This window comes from Varanus komodoensis, unplaced genomic scaffold, assembly GCF_004798865.1.
Source record: "Varanus komodoensis strain SLA01 unplaced genomic scaffold, ASM479886v1 scaffold25, whole genome shotgun sequence".
NCBI lineage: Eukaryota > Metazoa > Chordata > Lepidosauria > Squamata > Varanidae > Varanus > Varanus komodoensis.
Window position 1 is genome coordinate 6,842,287 of NW_025335661.1, and position 22,835 is coordinate 6,865,121.

At 38.7% G+C, this 22,835-nt stretch overlaps 1 protein-coding gene across 3 annotated transcripts in view; it reads right to left on the minus strand.

Annotated features, from left to right (window-relative positions):
• Positions 1 to 384: 384 nt before the first annotated feature.
• Positions 385 to 22,835, minus strand: part of SERPINE2 (serpin family E member 2) — a 31,540-nt gene continuing 9,089 nt past the window's right edge. For all 3 annotated transcript variants that reach the window (XM_044432691.1, XM_044432693.1, XM_044432692.1), the window contains exons 2-9: positions 16,728 to 17,004; positions 13,322 to 13,549; positions 10,905 to 11,102; positions 6,513 to 6,711; positions 6,299 to 6,399; positions 5,020 to 5,106; positions 4,078 to 4,161; positions 385 to 1,187 (exon numbers count right to left, since the gene is read on the minus strand). In XM_044432691.1, the coding sequence (XP_044288626.1) occupies positions 1,150 to 1,187; positions 4,078 to 4,161; positions 5,020 to 5,106; positions 6,299 to 6,399; positions 6,513 to 6,711; positions 10,905 to 11,102; positions 13,322 to 13,549; positions 16,728 to 16,983 (1,191 nt within the window). In that variant the 5' untranslated portion in view covers positions 16,984 to 17,004 and the 3' untranslated portion in view covers positions 385 to 1,149. The remainder of the gene's footprint in view (positions 1,188 to 4,077; positions 4,162 to 5,019; positions 5,107 to 6,298; positions 6,400 to 6,512; positions 6,712 to 10,904; positions 11,103 to 13,321; positions 13,550 to 16,727; positions 17,005 to 22,835) is intronic.

Consider the following 22,835-nt stretch of genomic DNA (forward strand, 5'->3'; position numbering starts at 1 on the left):
AGGTAGCTGATACTAGAAACATCTTCCATTTAATTGTATCATGGCTAATATTCATGAGGAAGATTTCTGGAGGACTATAGCAGCCAAGGTTCCTTTACCAGTTGGGAAGAGTGCAAGCCTTCCATTAGACAAAAAAGCAGAACCAAGCGATTTCAGACCTCATTTCCTTATTTGCTCGAAAAAAAACCCCTGCATTACCCAAGAAATGTGCAGGGTCATACACAACTTACAGTAAATTATGATGCTGAAGTGGATATGGACAATGTCCTTTATGTATGAAGCTTGGGTTTTGATTACTTTTTAACATACAGATTATCTTGCATGAGGAGTTGACATGACATAAGCTTCCAGTGATTACATTTTAAATTACCTGTATACATAATACGGTTTGGCGCATCTGAATATTTATTGAATAGAAGTATTCTGAAGTGCAGGAGCATCATTGCAGAAGTAGTTTACCACATACAAGAGCACAGCAAAAATCCACCAGATCAGATCCATTTTGCAGTGAATTTACAATCAGTTCCTTGTACTACAACAAATTATATCCCTCCAACACCACTGTGACACTATGCAGTTTTCAACTGTTCATAATGCTTTTATTTTTCCTTTGTACAAAAAATATAAAATTTAAATCCATAGAAAGTGTATACTAGCAATGACAAGTTTACATTACACCAATGCAGGGGTGTTAACTGGGACATTAGTTGTTTAAATCTCAGAATTACATGCACAATATAAAATAAAAAAACGGCTAAAGCTTTACATTTCTAATGTCAATGCCTCATCAAACCACTCAATCGCAGCAGTAGGAGGCATCTTCAAATTAAAAAATTCAAATTTGTCCCTTTAGTCCCAACTTTTGTTAGAAGACCTCAAATCACAATACAAAATACTTAAGACCAAGCAAAATTTCAAAAGTTGTTAGCACAAGGAAGTAATCAGTAGTTTTAAAAATCTTTAAATTGTTTTGAAAAGGCATTCATTTTTCCACAAAAAAATCCCAGCTACTAATGACTCCTTTTCAAAACCTAGCTGACCAACCACGCTCAAAAGCTAGTTCATAGCCAAAGAATAGTGTACAAAAATATTTAACAGAACGCGGGCATCCATCTTTAAATTTGCTTCAGAAGAAAAATCTCCACATGTTCAAGGTTTGTTGATTTGTCCCATAAACAAAACTGCACCTGAATGAGAAAACGTTATTGCAGATATTAATTCACAAATGGTCTATTTTCTACCAAAACGAACACATCTAGGCAAGAAAATATTCAATCAGCTTTCTTCATTTATATAACTATTTGGTAGAAGCAGATATCGTCAAAGATCATCATTCTACTTATTTTGGTTATGGTTCACTACTGTAATAGGGAATAACAGCAAACATAGCGTTATATTTTAAAAAGGAAAGTGGTGGCTTTTGCTTATTAAACCAATAAAGAGGCAATCCTACTGCAATGCCTATAAGCTTTGAACATGAAGGCTTAGATGTGCATCCTACCTAGAGTGAGAGGAATGGCAGAGGCATTCTTTCTCCCCCATCCTTCTGCCCTGCATTTTCTGCTAGATGGGCTTTTTTGCCTGCCTGGGTGGAACATTTTGGAGGATGGATACCTTTTATTCTGGCCTCTGTAATCTCCACTATTCCCCCTAAAATGTCTCCCTTTCAAACACTCCGAGGTTGCTTTCCCAATATCAGAAAGCAGCCAGCATGATGCTCCTCATACTGGCTGCAAGGGAGGTTTGGATCTCAGATCTGGAAATCCAAACTATCCTATGGCCCTTCAGATGGTGTATGGGGGCCAAAGAATTGTTCCCAAAGAATACAGTCCAATGCTTGGAACTTCATTTACATCCAATGACAACAATCTCTTTTGCTTCTGTGCCTTGCCCCATGTAGCCTGTCCTGTCACTCTAAACTGTCCTTTTTGGCAATCTATATTTAGCACTGGGGAGGGAAGGAGGCTGGGGACACTCAGAGTAATTGGCCTTCTCCCCTCCCCACAGCACATCTCATTTTGTCCTTTCTGAGGCCCAGTTATATCTTCAGAGAGGTGTCTGCATGTTATTTTCTACACTAGAAGTGAGCTGGGAAGGGCTTATACTTTGACCTTCAGAGTCTTCACTTCAAGGTCACAAGACCTTGGTGTCAGGGCTTTAAAAATGCTATGGGTCCCCTAGAAATATAAAGAGGCCATATGTCTGAGCCCTAAATTTATTAAATCAATACTCACAATTCTTCAGTTTAACATTTCATAAGCATTGCTTGGTAATATGCAAATTTGAATTTAATGCTTCCATCCACTGGTTAGAAGTCAAAATATATAATTCTTTAAACCAATAGGCAGCCATGTGTCCACTTTGAGTTCTGAATGGAACTAAAGTTGTGTTTAGAAACTAGACTACCATAGTACCTACCACTATTTACTTTCAATGATTTAAAGTAGAACTGAGTGAAAATCACATCCACTCACCAGCTGAGCATTGTTTTGGCATGTGGAAAATTGGTGTGATTATTTCAGTAAGGGGGTGAAGTTTACCAGTAGTTTGTTGGCGTTCACAACTAGTAATAGCAGAAGCACAGCTACTGCCCCCATCCCTTCTTTTTTTCATCCTTCACAATTCCCCAACTCGTAACTTTCTGGAGCAGCAGTGGGAAAAAGGCACTCATCCACCATGAATTTTTGGAGTTTATTCAGAAAATATTTGGCAAATGCTGTTTTGTTTTGAAAGTGGAGAATTCTCAAGAAAAACTTGGTCTGAAAAATGTCCAATATATTTTAAAGGCACTTTTAATGCCTGTTACTAAAATCTGACAAGATCTCCTTTTTTCATTTAAGAATTAAAATTTAAGGGCACGATACAGCAAAACTCAAACATTTTAAATAATATTAATTTTAACTGGAAATATTTAAGTGTATACTTACCCATCCCACTGAGAATCTAATGGGACTTAATAATGCTAACGTGGGGTACAATGTATACAAATTTATTAATAAGCAAAAGCAACCACCAACTTTCATTTTCCAATACAGTGTTACATATTGTCTGCATTAAAAGCAATAGGAATGAGTTATGGAACAATTTTTAGGACAAATCTTAAAACTAGAGGATTTCATCCATAACTCACAACTAAAGGAAAAAAATCAGTAAAGTTATACTGGCTGAGTACATAATCCTGAATTAAAATTTGTTGTTCTAGGATTGCCAAGTTCCTAGATAACTCTGTGTATGTGTGAATCTGGATGTATAGAGTGTTGTTTGAAGTTTGGTTATTATCTGAAAGATAGAATCCTTCATATACAGCTTTAAATACTAAAGCATCACTTCCTAGAAAACTCAACTGAAATCAGTTTATACATTTCTGCATACATGTGTTTATGATCATGTCATCTTTAGAATACCCTGCCCTTTCAGACAGATGTTGTTTTTCTCCCATCTTTTATATGGAAGCACAAGTGGGAGGTGAATCAACTGAAATACTGCATATAGCTTTAGATTTAGCTACATTATTCTGATACTTCAGTCCCCTTCTCATTTCTCTGAGAAAAAGGTGTTTACCCTAAGCAGCTCTCTTATGCTGAGCCTAGAATATCAATTAGAAGAAAAACAGCTGAGAAGCGGAGCAGAGAGAGGAGATGTGTGTTTTGACAAACAGCCAGTGCTCCTCTTCAGAACCACACAATGTGCCTTTGATGTCCTAAGCTGCCTATGTCTGGGAACTGATGCCTCAAGTCGTCTTCCTCTACAGTGCTGGCACTTTTACCACCAGCACACATCATATATGCAGATGAGCTAATGAATATGCTGGTGGAGCACAGGGCCTATTGGTTCTTGGCAACAACCCCGAGTGTTCAAATCCCACACAGCTGAAGATTGTTCTTGCTTTCAAGAAAAGAAACCTCTTAAGTGCAATATCGAAGAGAAGAATTTTATAACCTTATTTTGCAAAGCAAGAAAATTGATCTGAAATGTTTGTCCTCAGCTGTAGGCCTCTGTCTTCCAGAGAATGTCCTTTGTACTTAATCAGTCCAAAAATATGAAGGTAACAAAATTAAGCATCATAGAAATGCTTACCTGTAGGATTATGTCGTATGAAGAATACAAATGGTCTGTCCACTACAAACCAAGGAGGCGATGATCTGGCTATTAATATTGCAGCTTGGACAAAAAAAAAAAAAGGTACAGTAATACTCAGTCACCCTATGGCTTTAAATCCATACAATCTGAATTCAACTAATTGTTTGTTTTTCTATTTATTAAATTTGTATAAAAGCAGTCTATTAGCACAATGCTTTCTTAAGCAGCATCTCGGGGGACTGAAGATGTAGTCCTGTAGTGATGCCCGTAAGCCCCTCAACACAGAAGCTTATGGTTATCCAACACAAAGTGGGAGAAATTGGAGGAAGGAATCTCTGCTTCCCACCCTGCATTTTCACTGGGTTGCTTTTTGCTTGTCTAGCTGGAGAATTTCAGAGATGGCAGGAAGAAGTCTGAAGAGGTGTCAGGACAGTTTCTGCATTGGAATGGCCCACTGCCCCCACTTTCACAACTGAGAGAGCAGGCAGCACAGTTCCTTCCATTCCACTCCTAGCTAAGGGACTGGGTGCAGGGAGATCAGAGAACTGTCTCCAACCTCAAGTCTTAGAAGAGGAAACATCCTATGGCCTCTCAGACATTGCCTAAGGAGCCACAAGATTGCTCCCTTAATATATTGTTAAATGGTGTTTTGGTTAGGGCAAACTATCACAACTTGGGAATGCTGCAGTCCAATGGCTATTGAGTATTATATTTCTCAGGTCAGTGTCCAAACACCACTGCTTTAAGACTTAATTTTCTCTTGTGAAGGAATGGTATATCCATTCAGGACTGGGATAATCACGTAGAATTAGTCAAGTTACTCTAGTGTGGATATTCTATTTCACTTTAAATTTACAATTTTAATTGTCAAACTTGTTACAGTACATGCAGAAATGTTAGACATTACTGGTGGTATAAACTAAACAATTAAATGCTTACTTGTTGCTGCAGAAGCTTTGGTTCCATCTTCACTCACTTCAATTTTTGCTTTTTGCAAGATCTGAGATACATGAATGCTTTCTGTTCCTGTTGTAGTCAAATACAAAACAGATACATAAATTGGTACATATATACATAGTCATATTTCTTTATTTATTTATTTATTAAAACATTTTTATGCCGCCCCATTCGCCAAAGCCTCGGGGCGGCTTACAACAAACAAGTTAAGTAACATTTAACATTACATTCCTCGAAAGAAAAAAAATGCTTTTAATGGGGGAACTGCAGAGCAAGTTGATTCAATAAAAGTCTTGACTGCTATTAAGATGTATTAAAATTGTCCCAAGAGATTGATCACATATCAATAAACTTTACATTGTTTATAGCACCTCCAATAACAGCTCTCTTAAGTGTTAGTCAAAAGGAAATGCAAATAAAATAATACAGAAAGTAGAAGGTAGTAGTACCTAAAAATGAATGGAAAACAATTAACACAACTGAAATTATACCTAAAGTCTAGCAGATATGTATATGTTTGTTGTCGTTATGGCACCAGGCAAAAAAGTAAACATCAGGCAAATGTCTCCGAAGAGAAAATATGCCATAATCGGTGTCACACTGAGAAGGCTCCCTCCCTTATATTCAGCTATTTCACTTCAAACAGCAATAGCACCTGTAGGAAGCCCTGTTGAAGATATCAAATCTATTACTACGCCCATAAGGGTATAAGTCCACCCCCCACCACCCAAATATCCTAGTTCAGTACTACAATGAGTTTTAAAGACCAAAGCTAGCATCTGAATAAAAAAAAGGTCCTCTTGCCTATCTTCCCCTCTGCAGTCTCAAATCTATTCTGAGGAGCGTCCCTTTAAAACAAATTTTGGGGGAGCAGGGGTGGAGGAGTGAGGGGTAAAGTTCCCCCAATCCTCATTTTAAGGATTGCCATTACACAGGTTGGTTTCTAAACTTTTGGTTCTTCTGTAACAAATATTTTGCACAGTAGTCACTTATAAAACAGCCAGGAAATACTACTGTAGATTATACAGCAGACTTCCCCAATGTGATACTCTTCAAATCTTTTGGCTACAACTCTCATTAGCCACTGGAAGCATGATCGATGGTTAGGGATGATGGGAGTTGTAGCCCAAAGTATCTGGAGGCGGTCACAAAACAAGTCACTATGAAGTCAGCTTTTAGTGAAAAGTGACAAAGCCAAAGTTTCATTTCTACAGATCTCTAGTTCTAGATCTAAAAACAAGATATTCCAAGGGTAACTTACTTGTTATTTTTGCAAAGTTTGCCTTCGACTGTTCAAACATATCTCGAATGCCAAGCTCTTTTAGAGGTTCCTTTAAATCCGTTTCTGCTTCTGCTATAAACCTGACAGGAGTAACAGAAACATATTCATGTAAAACTAAATTTAGCGTGTAATTGATAGATTTTTCAACAGGGATTTGCCAGAATCAAGTAAAGTGAGTGGGGAAATTACATACTTGGGTAAAATAACCTGCACTCTCTTTTGTACCATAGTTGTCATCCAGCTCTGTATAGTTTTCGTGCTAATGTGAGGAATAATAGCAGACAAAGGAGTTGTACTTTCTGTGGGCAGGGCAATCAACATGCTGATACTTTCACCATGATATGGCAATTCAATAATATTGTACCACAAGTCGTTGGGAGTGCTTGTTGTACCTGAGAAAGAAATGAAAAAATGTATAAATAAATTTTTTATACCACCCAATAGCTGAACTCTCTGGGCAGCTTGCAACAATACATAAAAATCCAATATAAAACACAAACAGCATTGAAAACATAATTAAAAGGTTTTTATACAAATTTTTAAACCAAATTACAACATTTATAGTTACAAGAGCCTATATAAATTACATAAGCTGTTTAGGCAGCTAACAAAGCCTCAGTAAACTAATTAAATGCCCTGTGACAGAGGGTAGTCTTAACCTGGCACAGAAAGGATACTAAAGGTAGTGCCAGCCAGGCCTCGGCATATATAACAACAGGGAGTGCTTGTTGGCAAGAGTAAACAAATGAATTTGGGTGACAGACATTTTAGGTAGTAGGAAGGGGAAAAAACGTATCTACCTGCCATTAGGACAAACTCTTTTCTCTGGATTAAAGAGGACATTACTTTCATATAGAAGTAGTGAAGTCTTTAGCAGAGTCTTCAGAATCAAGTGAAGTGTGGGACATTTTATGCAAACGTTAAGGAAGAGCAGATTACTTTTATTTTGTATCCCAAAAAAGAAGAGATCAGAAATATGTTATAGAGAAGGATTGTTATAGTGCTTTGTCTGGACAGGGATTGATGTTAATACTGTAAGAAGATTTAACTGGCCTGAAGATCATGCATAGGAATTAAATGTTCAATAGTATCATCAGATGGGAAAAAAGAGAAAAAAACACAGAGGATCTACTCTTGATTTAGTATTTTAAGTGGCATTCCATGAACATTCAGTTAAGACTCTTTTGCATGATAAATTAACTGGTTTGGCTAAGAAAAACAACAATACTGTATTTCAGTGTATGCAAAATACTTTTCCGGCAGTATTACAACGTTCTAGCAAAGGTTTCCATTCTCAAACATTGCTAGCTTAACATTGGTCTTAACTAGATCCATGTTACTGGAAAAAACAGAAATTTAGAAACTAGTTCCCACACAGCTACAACAGGAAAAAAAGACTCATTTGCTATTCAAGGGTATCCAAGAATTATAATGCAGCAGCAACAGTTGGAATAGAAAGGTCAGGGTTTAACAGAAGCTACTAAATCAGGACAATTATAGTAGCCTGATTGGATTTTATGCTAGCAATAGTTAACTGAAGTACCTTAATGATAAGTTAGTGTTCGAAAGATGAAGAACTCATCTAAAATGCCTGAGAAAGCATTTTATATCTAAGACAGGCCATAGCTGAAATGATTCCATGGTTGTCCCGCATGAGCAGGAGAGAAGGGTGCACTACCATTTATACTTTATCATAAGATGAGTCATGCTGGGTAAGATGACAGGTCCATATAGTACAGCATTCTGTTACCATGATCACCAACCTGCTGCTCATGAGAACCCACAAAGAGGATTTGTGCAATAGCATCCCCCTGCCCATGTTCCCAGCAATCAGTGTACACAGGCATACTACCTCAATATTGTAGGTAGCATACACTGCAGCAACAGGTGGCTTTCTCCTACATAAATTTGTCCAGGTCCTTTTCAAATCTGTCCAAATTGGTAGCTATCACTACAACTCATGGAAGTGAATTCTAGTTTCACTATGTACTGTATGACGAAGGACTTCCTGTTATCTTTCCTGAATCTGCTACCAATAATCTTCATGAAATGACTCCAGGTTCCAACTTACTTACTTTTCTTCCAAAGTAATCCCACATACTGTAACCTTTTCTCATAGGAAAGTTGCTCCTAATTCCAAACTATTTATGAATCATCAACAGTGGGAGTCAATAGTGAGATTCCAAAGATTGTTTCTCAATACCAAGAAGAAGGGAAGACTTCCTACAGAATTTTTAGTTTTCAGTATGTTTAAGCATTTCTATTCTTCTTTTACTAATTTCTCTCAGTAAACAGGCTTCTATACATTCAAGCAGTATTAAAATGTTGGCTTTATACTGTGTGAAACCTTTTACACTGGTAAACTAGTAATAACATCAGATTCAACTGGAACATATGAAAAGCTACTAGTAATTTTATTTAACCTACAATTAGCTGTGAGAGGCACATGGCATATCCAACCAACACTCAGGGATTGTTGTATCATGCATAACCTGTTTACTGGGTTTGCAAGTTTTAAACAATGCTCATATAACCCATGATCTGTTCTAGGATTACTTTTATTGTTTAGCTCTTGCATAACCCATGCTTTTCAGGTTCACATGATGCAAGAATCTCCGAGCAGGTATTGAATATGAAAGAGAACTATTGCATATGCACAGTGGGTTATCCACTTTTTCAGATTTGTTCTCTCCCACTTGCCCTTGAAATCATACTTTTGAGTATCTTGTGGAAACTGAAACTAGTTGTGATGAGTAAGACTTACTTCCTCTGGTCAAGTTTGCACATGAGTAGTTATGCAATATAGCTCAGAAGCAGAGAGCATATGGATGCCTTACATGTAGAACCCCCCCCCCCCGATTCAAGCGCTGGCATTTTTGGTTTAAAAGAAACAGAACACAGATGATGAGGAAGACTTTTGCCTGTAGTCTAGGAAATGCTGTTGCCAGAGAACACATTACTGAGCTAGATACACATGTACTCTGATCTGGCAGAAAGCAGTTTTTCAGTGTAACCTGAATATTTGTACTTTCCCACGTGGCTCTTATCCCTATTTGCTCAGAAGTACCAAATCAGTTTACAAATATTTACTAGAATGAACTAGTAATTCAGTCCAAATCCTAACAAGAATGTACCAAGAAATATTGATGACAAAACAATGGCCCACAGACTGGAAGTGTTTGATATGCATTCCAGTCCCCAAGAAAGGAGAGGCTAAAGAATACAGCAACTACAGGAACACTGTACTAATTTCCCATACAGATGAAGTGATGCTCAATGGGTTCAACAAGAATTTTACACCATAAAGAGTAAGAAATGCCTGACATTAAAGCCAGATTTTGAAAAAGAAGAGGCACTCAAGATCGTATCACAAATACACACTGGCTATTGGAGCACATCAAAGAATTTCAAAGAAATATGCTTTATAGACTACAGCAAAGCCTTTGACTGTGCAGATCATGAGAAGTTATGGTTACTCCTGAAACAAATGGCTGAGCCTCAGTTTTGATTGTCTGGATGCAAACCTGTATCATGCACAGGAAGCTACTGTTACGACAGAATATGGAGTGGTTTCCTATAGGCAACGGTGCCAGATAAGGGTCTATTTTATCTTCCTGTCTGTTCAATCTGTGCACAGAATATCTAATAAAGATGGATTAGGATCAGAGAAAGCAGTTGTAAAAACTGGCAAGACACATCAATGACTTAAGATACATAGATGATACCATATTACTAGCAAAAAAGCAGCAGCAAATTGAAATTACTCCTGATGAAAATGAAATAAGGAAATACAAAATAACTACAGCTGAACAGTAAGAAAACAAAAGTCATGACTACAGAAGAGTTATACAAATTTAATGTCAACAATGAAACTGAAATTGTGAAGGATTTTGTATACCTTGGCTCAGTCAAATAGAGACTGTAGCCAAGAAATCAGAAGACTAAGACTCTGAAAGGCAATAGTGAAGGAACTTCACATCAAGTTAAGGACACTTCACTGGAAACCAAGGCCAAGGTCATCTACTCCCAATCACTATGGCTGGGTGTGAAAGCTGGAGTGTGAAGAAAGCTGACAGGAAGAAAATAGATGCGTTAGAAGCACAGTGCTACAGAAGAGCTTTGAAAATAACCTGGACTAAGAGAAAGTGAGCCTTAAATGAAAAAAATCCAGAACTTTTCCCTGGAAGTAATGACAAAACTGAAGCTGTTACACTTTGGACACATCATGGAAGGCAAGGCACACCAGAGGGGTCAAATCATACTAGGTAAAGTTGAAGGCAGAAGACAAAAAGGATGGATTGACTCTATAAAGGAAGCCACAGCCTTGAGTTTACAAGAGTGGAGCAAGGCTGTCAAGGGAAGGACATCTTGAAGAACATTCATTCACAAGGTCAATCTAAGTCAGAGACCACTGGACAGGATGTAATGAACAATAAAATTCAAAGGTCAATTCTGCCATACAATGTATCTTCAATTAATAGCCATTGCTTGAGTTAAGCAGTCATGTTTTTAAATAAAGGTATATTTTATAATTAATTAAAAGCTTTCTAATTAAGACTTTTTTTTATTTTTGTTTTAAACATACCACATCGGAACACTGACAACTGAGCAAGCATAGGCACTTGGTAAGTCTTTCCATCAGCTCCATTAAATGTTCTCTTTTTTGTGTTCTCTGGCTGAAAACGCGATTTCCACAGTCCCTTAAAGTATACTGCATTTACCAGCAATAATCTGGTTAGCTCAGTATCAATAACATCTGGAGATAAGACATTGTCGATCATACCTGAAAAGTACAAAAGAAAAATTTTTACATTCCCAGGACAAACAACAAGCTGTGTTAATAATAGCTGAAGCAAAATTCAAAGCAACAGAATCAAGAGGAGAACCAATAAGTAAGAATGTTCTAGTGCACTGAGTAAGGTGAGCATAAGATTGATATGTATGTGTATCAATAAGACTCCAAACTGTTGTCTTCTTCCTCAGAAAGGAACGCAAAAGATTTAATAAAGCAGGGCTAGGTCTACCAACACCTGAGTATCTGCCAAATTCTCTTCCTAACTTACATGAGATTTTGCCTGGACAGAACTAATTGAAATACTGTTCACCTGATTCTAAAAAAAATCACTTTCCCATAGACTTTACTTTGCTTCTGGAGAAACCCCAAGTACACTAATTTCAGGATTAGCATGTGCCAAGGTTTTGAAATCACCAGGCACCAAGACCTCAAAGATTCAAACATTCAGCCTCCTCTGGAATTTCCTACTCCCAAATTTTAGGGCATGTTAACTGTATTTAACTTTTCTATTAATATTTTATTTGATTTTCAACAGCAATATATATTTAGTTGAATTATCAAAACTGAGTTTATAAACAGTTTATATCAAAATGAATTATCAAAACTCTGAGTTTATAAACAGGAAATAAACGTGTCACAATCACATTCAGTCCTCTCACCAGCTCACATACCACACACATCTGGCTTTTTCCCCCTTTGAAATGTATAATGAAAGATTTTGTGTTGATACAGGTAACAAAGGAGATTTCTATTGTGAAGTCAGCTTCCTTGGCTGAAGATTATTTTCTTGGCTGAAAATAATCAAGTAAGGGAATAGCAAGCAAACGCCATTACTGCAATCTCACACAGAATGGAAGGTCAAACACTTAGAGAATGAGATGTGATGTTTATTGCAACTCATAGCTTGATTTGACACATTTAGTAATAAGTATTCACAAGACAGGGTGTATCCAAAATAATAGGAATTCTTCTCTTTGTTTTTTAAAGTTGAGATTATCTTAGCATTTGGAATAGTAGGTCAAAAAGAATAAGCGAGCCAACAGCAGGAGAGCACAGGGGACACTCTAGAACAGTGGTTGCGAACCTTTGGAACTTTAGCCCCGTATTAGGGTTAGGGTTGTGTACCAGGGTAGGGTTAGGGTTAGAAAAATGAGGTCTCCTGGCATGATTTTGATGGTTGGAATGTGTTTAGAATGGGCAGACATGATGAGCAGAGCAGAAAAAACTACTCAAGGTAGGCTTTTTTAAAATCACATTATTTTCAATGGTATTTTAGCCTTATATTAGAGTTAGGGGTGTGCACCAGGATAGGGTTAGGGTTAGAAAAATGAGCTGTCCTGGCATCATTTTGATGGCTGGAATGTGCTTAGAATGGGATGAAATGATGAGCTGTGCTGAAAAAGCTACTCAAGGAAGGCTTTTTCAAAATCATCCTCTTTTCTATGGAACTTTAGCCGTGTATTAGGGTTAGAGGTGTGCACCAGGGTAGGGTTAGGGCAGTGGTGGTAAACCTATGGCATGCTTGCCACAGCAGACATGCAAACCAAGTCGCACCAGCATCACTCCAGCAGCCAAGCATTGGGTAACAGCACACATAGGGGCCACGCGCATGCTCGGAAAGGAGTAGTGGTGCCAGGCGATGATGTCACGAGCCATGACTCATTAGCTGCAACTCATCTGAGCTTTCGCATGGCCAGTCAGTCCGCTGCAAAGGATATATATATTTGCTTGGACTAGCTGTGAGTTGTTTTTTCTAAACTAAAACCGCAGTTTTCAGGTTTTATTGTAGTGTTGGCACTTTGTGATAAGTGGGTTTTGGGTTGTAGTTTGGGCACTCGGTCTCTAAAAGGTTCACCTTTTATCTATCTATCTTTCTACACAATCAGTCTACATGGTGTATTATTTATTTAAAACTTATTAATCCCATCCTACACATAAAAGTTTCAGGACAGTCCAACAACAAAGGCACAGCATCACATCTATATAAAAGCCCAATTAAAATAGGAATTAGGTCTTAAAATAATGGGAAAATAAATGGGTATTAGAGTAACCATTTCAAAAGAGATTAGTCCCTTTTCCAAGCAGCTTATATCTCAATTCTACCAGTAGGGGAGAAAAAAAGAAAAGGCTAACAACTAGGGAAGGATTAGAAGAGAATAAGGCAACAAGGACAATAATTTAGCCATTACTTAGTTATCATCACGTACCCTTAGTTTCATTTTTTACCCACTGGTTGATAGTATCAGAGGCAGTGGCCTGGTCCTCAAAGTCGATGCCTTTGACACTGCACTGAAACACTTCATTGTTTCTTGAAACAAAGGGCACTTCCATTTTCAAGCCCCTTTTTGCAAAGACTGCATTTGCAATTGTCACAACATCTTTATTCTTCTTTGAAACGATGGCTTTGTTTATCTTCTTCAGTACTTTACCAACTCCTAAAAATAACAATCAAATATTATATGTAACATAAAATGCTTAACATGCTTTTTCTTAAAATAAGTAGTGGTACGCATCAAAGGCTGAACTCAAATTTGAAATAATGAATAGTCAATACAAGAGTCATCTTGACTAACAGGTGGTATAGAAAACAAACAAAGTGGTAACAGTGATAGTAATGAAATTACATGCTGCTGTCTGCTTCCGACAGGCGTTTGACTGACCACTGAACAGAATGCTGGACTAGAAAGAACTTTCGTCTTGACTTTTATGTTCTCAATTTCCAAAGGAATGACCATGTTAGTCTGCTGCAGCAAGAACAACTATTCCTAAGTAAGAATTAACTAATTTAATATGGCATATTTTTATTGCCTAAGGCTAGTTTATGAAATGTATGAAGTGTCCTAACTAAACCCTGAAGCATGTTTACTCAAAAGCAAGTTCCAGTTATTTCAATAGCATCTAATTTCCACTAAGTTTGTTTAAGAGATTCCAGAGCCAAGTAAAAATTAGGCATCCTGGAATATGCCACCCACAAACCTAATGAAGCAAACCCTTTTTAACTGGGAGCACTAAAACTGCAGATTTCTAATATTACTTACCCCCCTCCCCCCAGTGCTGAAGCACTATATTGAGACAAGAGAACAATCAAATTTGGCGCCAGGCGAAGACCTTTTTATTCAAATGTTATTTTAATTGTTAATATTATTTATTCATTTTATTCTTTGGCCAGGGCGACTTAATTTATATTAATTTATATTATTCTATTATGAAGTTTATTTATGGTTGAGAGCCGCCCCGAGGCTTCGGCGAATGGGGTGGCATAGAAGTCTCCTAAATAAATAAATAAACAACAAACAAACAGATGGGGATCTGTGGGAGAGATAATACAGCCTTGGGAGAGTCACCAAATGCTGGAGAACTTGAAGCCAGCTTTCCTAGATCCACCACTTTGGCCACAGCACATGGATTCCCAAAACAATCTTGGGACAAAGAGGGCCCTGACCACTGTCACCAGTGATTCATGTAGGTACTCAGTTCTGTGGACAACTGGTAAAACTGGGTTGTGATATGTTGCTAACAACCCGGTTTGCTAAATTGCATTAAAAGGCAGCTTGAGACACTGCGCTACTGTAAGAACAACTGCTATTCCCTCTGTGAATGTATTATGCTCTCCAGAGATATAACACAAACTGGGTGAGTATTCAAGAGGTAAAAGTACTCAAAACATTTGCAGAGATGAAAATGATTTGTTTCATCTCCAATGTGTGTCATCTTGTCTGGTCTATTTTCTTGTATGTTACAGTTACCTCAAGGAATGGAAAAATGGAGTAGGTAACATGCACAAGAGTTAATAAGGGAAAATAATGGACCCTCGTCCCTTTTTTCGTGGCTCCTTTTTGGAGTACTTACTGCTGTGGTTACTGCAATTACTGACAGTTCTAAAACAAAAGAATACAAAACTGAGAAGACAGTTGAATGGAATGGAATAGATTGGACTTCCCTTGCAGGGAAGTAGATGCAAGTACTTGTGTTCTGCAACCTATAAGAGTTGTGGCAGGGCTTTAACCTGTTTGTAATACTCACACAATTTGGGGGACTGAGAAATATACAGTGGTACCTTGGCTCACGAACTTAATCTGTTCCAGGACTCTGGTCATGACCCAAATTGCTCGTGAGCCAAGTTAAATTTCCCCATAAGGTTCAATGTAAATAAGGTTAATCTGTTCTGTAACTATTTTTTAAATCAGGAAAATGTAAAGCAAAGTGACAAAGAACAACAAAGATCGTGGCCATCTCCCCACCCCACCCCGAGCACAGCCATCTCCTCACCCCTCCCTCCCAGCACGACCATGATCGTGCCTGTCATCCCTGCATGCGCCCGTCATCCTGGCGCTCTGGAGAGAGGGAGACAGGTGCAAACACAGGTGCTCTACTCTGCATTAGTCAGACCTCATCTGGAATACAGCGTTCAGTTTTGGGCACCCAGGTTTAAAAAGGATGCTGATAATCTGGAGAGGATTCAAAGGAGGGCAACAAAGATGATATGGGGCATGGAAAATAAGTCTTATGATGACAGGCTGAAAGAACTGGGTCTGTTCAGCCTTGAGAAAAAAATACAAGGTGACATGATAGCACTTGATAGGTACCTCAAAGGCTGTCACAAAGAAGGAAAAGAATTCTTCACCCGAGTGTAGAACATACAACAATGTACTTGAACTACAGAACACCAGGTACAGGCTAGACACAAGGAAAAACTTCCTAATGCCACTCTTTTGATGTATTTTCTTTTGTTACTTAATCTCCCTTTTCTGCTAAATTTCAATTGAGAGCTTGGCAACTGGTCCCTGGCAACCATGCACTAATTAGCCTATAGGCAGTCTCACCTTGTCAATTTCCATATATTCTATTTACTCCACTTTGCAACTCCCTTTGACAGCGGAAGCACACAAAAAAAATTGACCAGGCAAGACTACACATGTGAGACAGGTGAAAGTTTGCTATTCCTGGCAGTAGCAAAGATGAGATTGCAAACAGCAGCAGGGGGGTTTGCCCCGCTTACCAGGAGGCTCATTAACCATGTGAAATGTTTCTCCTTGGTTCAAATTATATAGCAACCTAGAACAAGCCATGGATTCTCAGGTTGGCTTGTTGCCAGGAATAAAGCTCCCTGCAAGCAGTGGTCTGGATTTGGATGGCAGAACTTTCCATGCCTAGTTCATTGATACGGAACAGCACTGAAAGATCCAAAGTGATAGAGCCAAACAAATTGTGGATTTAATTTGTTGCGGATTTAATTTGTTGCTAAATACAAGGATATGTTAATGAACATCTGACATCATGTATGAGAGGCTGACAATCCCACATAAAGAGGCATTTTATGTTTCCTGAACAGTCCTAACAATGAAACTCCATCATATTTGCTTTGAAAACAAGAGGATAGTCCTTGTTAAACTCACTGCTGGACAAGGATGCCATCTGGTAAGAGAGACAGTGCTTCACTGCCACTTATTTAATATGCATTAGACAAAGATAACTGGTTAGTGTTTTCAAATACAGTAGCTAGTGTCCATACAATAGAATCCTTTGTATGCTTATGGTAAATTACAGTATAGGTGAGATAGAGACTGTTACAAAAATCTCCAGACCCTGCAAAAATAGTATGGAAGAACTAACCATTTACACTGTATCTCATCACTGTTGTCAGCTGCTTTTTTGTCTTGCCATCAGCTCCTAACTGAAGCATTCCAAGTATTGATGCAATTCCATGGGGAGAAACCACAACGTTATCCTTAGATCTGGTTTTGACCAGTTGATTGAAAACTTGGATTCCAATGTCTGAGCCAAGTTCCTCAAGAGACAGAGGATTTGGTGGGAAGCACATACATGTTGAAGTAAGGGCAATGAAGAGGAGAGAGAAGTGCCAGTTCATGGTTCCCCAGCTCAATGTAACCTATAAAACAAAAAAACAAACACACACATATACAAAGTTAAAGAATGGTCAAAAGCATGCCAGTTGTTCATTCATAGGTGCTGCTCACTAGTTTAATGCCATAGTGACCTAGCATGACTTTATCCAGCTCCATAAATTCAGACCACAAATGCAGCACCGTTATACCTTGAGCCTTTCACAAAACAAAATGTGGCCACTATATCCAGACAAGATCCCAGTAGGGAATAAAATAAGTCTGAATTCAGTACATGGAAGACTTAAGTCTCCAAGATCTAAAGCTGGAAATAGCACTCAGGATTCCACAATACCATACTATATATGGTAGTATAATCATTCTGTTTTTAAGCATACCTATTCCTCATGCAGGTTATATGTGCCATTTTGTATAAGAAACACTTTTTCAACAGCATAGTAATAGAGAAACAAAATTTTCCTTGTTAATCTAGGTTTGTATATTAGTCAAAGCCTACTCATATTATTTTTATAATTTTATTATCTGGGCCCAAATCCCAGAAAAAAAATATTTTACTCTTGAAACATATGGCCTAGTAGGAGTCAATCAGATGCTGGACTTTATACCTTGCATTCTGGTGGCTCAAATGCGTTGGAAGCTTCAGTATTTTCGTTTTACATAATCTAACTTCTGAACACTGGGTGCATTAACATGTTACTCTAACCCAACCTAACAATAAGCTACGGTGGATTGGTTGTTCAGCCCTCCCTGTATCATTCAAAATTGAGTGATTTAGCCTGATTGTGAATCTGGCAGTGAAATGAGATGCAAGGAACATGGAAAAATGTGAACTACCCATGTTGCTCCAGTTCCTTTTAAAAAGATTTGTTGGTGTTGGTGGTGCCGTTGTTGTTTTAGACAGGCTCCCTACAATGATTTCATAGGATCATATGCACCAGTTAGAGTTGAAAAATTGTTGATCATTCTTAGAACAATACCACCACCATAGAATACTAGAGCCAGAAATGCAATGGAAGGAGCCAGAAAGCCACTGGGCCCAACCTCCTGCTCAGTGCAGAACACCAATATCCCTTCTCAGGTAGATATCCAGCCATCACTAAACACTGTGATCGCCCTTAGGACAGTGGGACCTGACAAGGTAAGAAACCCAGTCAGTATGCCTGAAGAAGGTCCATTTGTATTCTTGATACTTTTGTATTATTTTCCTTGGTATCCCTCACAATTTAGCATGTAGCTCTGTGAACGATAAACAAGAGCTTGGGATGGGCCTCATTCAGCTATAGGCATCTTCTGCTTCTCACTTTATTTCTGCCATGAGGCTGTTATTGACGTTTGCTTTCTCTCCATCTCAAAATCTTGGAAAATTTTCTAAATCAATTCTATTGAGTTTAATGCAGCACATTGCAGCCAAAGTTTATTTGATCGGCATGCCCCTTCCGTCCATCCTTAATTGCCTTATGTTGAAGAGAAAATGCCTCCTTTGCTCACTGCAATCTATGCTGCCCAATGCTTCACTCCCTCTCCCACCAGTACAGCATTCACATGCCACTCGATGTGGAAATGCTCCATGGAATGCCAGACGCTAAGGAGGTGAAGCAAAGTAAGGAGCTAGCGAAGGAAAGTCTTCTAAAAATAGGCATCGTCTTTTGTCCTAGACTCCTGGCACAGCTGCCACACTATGCAATGAGCGGGCACAGAAACAGAACAACTCCAAACTACCTACTGTTGCAAATGTGCAAATACAGTAACGCCCCAAGCCCACAGATGGGTTGAGTTAAATACTAAATTAAGCCATAATTTCACCCTTCTATTTCAGATTCAAGAAGGAAAAGCACTCAGGAAATTAGAGGTCCAATAGAGCTGATAACAAAGGATGTTCTGCCTTTTTACCGTATCTGAGAATGGAGGCATTTTGCTCATGGGAAAAAAATAACTCATGCAATACCATTATAGAAACCCTTTTTTCCTCCATAATTGACTATGCCAATGTTTCCTAAACATGGTGTGGGTGGGCTCTTCTAGGGTGATATGAAGCATCAGAAGAAAATTGTAGTAGGGGGCAAGGAGGGAAGGAAAAAGGAAAACTGTTGCACAGCTTATTGATAAGAGATCTAGGGAGCAATCCTATGGTCCCCTGACTGCATCAGGGGTGGGAGCACAGTGTACTTCAGATTCCCAGCTCCAAGGTCAGACCCTGTACACTGGCCTCAGAGCTGGGGATCAGAACTCCACCCCTGAATTGACAGCATGGAAACATCCACACCCGTTTTTCTCTTAAGGTGAGGAAACCAACCTTGGAGAGAGTAAAAAGAGGGTGGGGAAGGGAGGATGGAATAGCCAAGAACAGTCATCGAATGGAAATACAGAGTGGCAGATGGCCTCTGCCAGACTTCCTGCTTTGCACTAGATAAATGTAAACTTCCAACTTCATTAGCTTATGCTTGTCTCCATAGGACTTTGCCCTTAGGGTGCAATCCAGTGTATCCTTAGACAGAAAAAAGTCTTAGAGCTCCCAGCATTCCCCAACTAGCATGACTGGCCTAACAGATTAACCTTTCCTAAAGTGCTGACTGAAACAAATGATTGCTGAGGCAAGTAGCAAGTCCCATGTACATTTCACACCCACCCACATTTGCATGAGAGCTGCTTTCCCAGTCACGCTAGATGCTGACTGCATGGAAATACCCACTTCCAATGTGTGCCCCCAGTTTCATCATTCAGAAGCAGCTCCAGCTGTGCTGTAGTAGTCAGTGTTGCTACTGCCAGATATAAAAATTATGCTAGGGGCTTGTTTTTCCTTCAGATGTAAAATGTATGAATCTTTCATTTTTCGGCTGGCACGCTACAGATATGGGATTGAGACAAAAAGGCTTTGTGAGAGCCTTTCCCAAAAACTCTATCATATGACATGATAAATTTATTAGGAATTCAATAATTTCAAACATATACACTTGATGCTACAATATGAAATGTGTTACTAATACTGTCACACTTCTATCTAGTATAGGGTAGCAGCATGTAGCACAAAGAGGAGCCAATCTAACATTTACACTAGAGAGTGTTCTCCTATGAATACTGAAAGTAATAAAAATGCCTACAATTGGTTTGCTCATATATGCCCAGGGATATTTGTTTGCCCAAAATGCCCTTATAAATGAAGCAAGCAACAGTGGGCCGACATGTAGATGAAGGTGTCAAATACATTCTTGCCTGCTCAAGGAATGCCCCGCTTTAGTGTAAAACTTATTTTTAATACATTTGGAAGAGTTTCCTATTTCCTAATTATAGTTTTAGCAAATCTTCAGAATACTCACTGGTTTTTTTCCAAGTTCTAGTAAGATTAGATCTGAAACTGCCATCCTTCCAACACTTTGAAAAGAGGAACAGGGACCTGGTCTATTATATTCAGTAAACAGAAACTAAACATTAAGATACATATCTGGTCACTAGAAACAAAACAAAGCCTGAAAAAACTGCAGACAATGTATCATGAAAAAAACTTCCAAACACATTTGATCATGCTTAGCTAAAAGAGTTAACTGCAGCTACAGAGTGTACTTTAAAGCTGGTCTTACCTTTGCCTTCCTTTATTGCTTACATTAGGTTCACATAGAATAATTGAAGACATTTATATCCAGGAATAAAGAGACAACAAACTATTTGTAAGCTTTTAGTACAGGGTTTAGGTTAGAGAGAAAAATCTTTCACTCAAGATTCTGGGGTTGCTTCTCCATTCACATAAGGCTGTGAATTCTCATTCCATCAGCACCCCCTGCCCCTTATCCTATGTTTCACAAATTCCAAATTTTGGAGGCACAGGATGCTCCAAAGGACAGTGGGGTGTAGGAAAGCCCAATTTGGCAAACTGCCTCGTTAAGGGAAGAAACCAAGTCATTGTTTTTGTTGAAAGAGGCTGGAGTAAGAAGCCTCCAGACACCCCCACATGTCCAGACACCCTTCTAGGTGCTGAAATGTGCTTGGAGGAGAACTTAGCACAACTCATTCTTGGACTCACTCTTCTAGTTTCCTTGTTCCATTCTTATTCAGAGTATTCAAACCTTAAAGTCTATATATTTAGCACTCCTATGATATGACTCCTGTAGCTCTTTTTTTCCTTCACTATCTTACCATTCTTACCCTTACAAGAACAAGTGATAACTGATGAATCATTGTATCCCTCTACAGTGCTTCAAGAAACAAATCCTGATTTCTTTTCCAGACAAAAAAATACCAGTACTTATGGATATTCTGAGGAACATTGATCAAGATTTTAGAAATTATAGATTGGTTTTACAAAACAACTTTTTTGAGTGAGTGAAGAGGAAAAAACCTAAAAACCTATCACGCCAACAATGAAAACCTTATGAATAAAAACATGTTGACTGTAGTTTCATTTATCAACAGTGGCTTTTATTCTGAAACTCACACCTAGAATTTTGTGCAACCCCAAATGACTAAGTTCAGTCAAGCATAAGCCACAAACAGCCAAAAACTTCACTGTCTATCTGCAAGCAGCCCATATTGTACTGGGTTGTGAAAGTGCCTCGTGCAGCATGGGCAAAGGCATTGTGCCAAAGTAAGTGTTATTACATGAGGGTGTTTTTTTGGCCTGAGGAAAACAGCTCTGCCCACACAGAAACAGAAGGCACATCAGACTGCTCTTCTGTCAAAGTGGTTGGAACTTCAGCTGAATATATCTTGGCTTGGGCTGTGTACATTTCCACACCAGAACAGAATTCTGCATTTAAGCAATCTAAAAATCTACCACCTGCATAAGTTATGCAAACTGTATAAATCTGCACAGCTTATTCTCTTTTTGCCTAGTTAATCATGATGGGTGGCTTTTAACCATAGATGCCTGTTTTGCCTAGTCAGAAGCCACACATAAACGACAAAAGTCCATGGGTTCTGGGTGGCTTTTAATCCATCGTAATAAGCCAGCCGGGATGGGTTTATAGGGCAGGCTGTACTGATGAAGGTAATTTTACCTCCATAAAATGAGCAATATGTATTTAACAGAATGGGGATGGAGGGGAATAAGCCACCACACCCTCTGTGATCAAGAGCTTCAGATTCTGGATGATAGAGAAATATGATTGCTCATGATGATAATATGAAGCACCAACCATCAACCATTGATCTCAGCAGGCATTGCCCACATACTTTTAATTCTGTCTTCACAGCCAGAAAGGCTAGAAGCCTCTTTTTAAATTAAAGCAGGAATTCAGGAAGTGGGATTCCTCATGTATCAAGCTCTGTTCTCCTGACTCCTTTGGCTGCATGTCTTGTTGGATAGTCCCACATTCCAATTCTAGAACAGCAGACAAACCATTTCACTGTTCTGGGCATCAGTTCTCCAGCTAAGTTAAAATACTTAAACTTGCCAAGCAACCAAGTAAATCCCACTGCTTCAAGAATGCCAGATAAATGTCCTGCTCAAAAACAAAATGGCTGCTTTGTTCGACTAGACCCAGATTATCTAGCAACTAGAAACCACAGAAGCAAGGCAAACACTTTTATGACCTCAGAAGGGGAAACTTGAACAAGGATTTATCCACCCCAGCCACCACAGTAAGCTCTATGGTGGCTTGTCTTCCCTGATCACTATTGCAAGCTCAGAGAGTTCAGGAGGATAAGAAAAGGAAGAGGGTAGACTGCAGAGTGGAGAAGCCAATGATAGGCCAGTCCCAATGTCTCTCAAGCTCAAGCTGTGTTCCAGGCAGCAGAACACCACTAGTCAGATTAAGAAGTTCATCTGGTAGAAAATGCAGAAACTAGAGGGTTGACAGTAACCCAGAAAGAGAAAGAGGTCTTGGAAGCCTTCAAGATCAGAGGCTTCCATCTAGCAGGCAGTAAT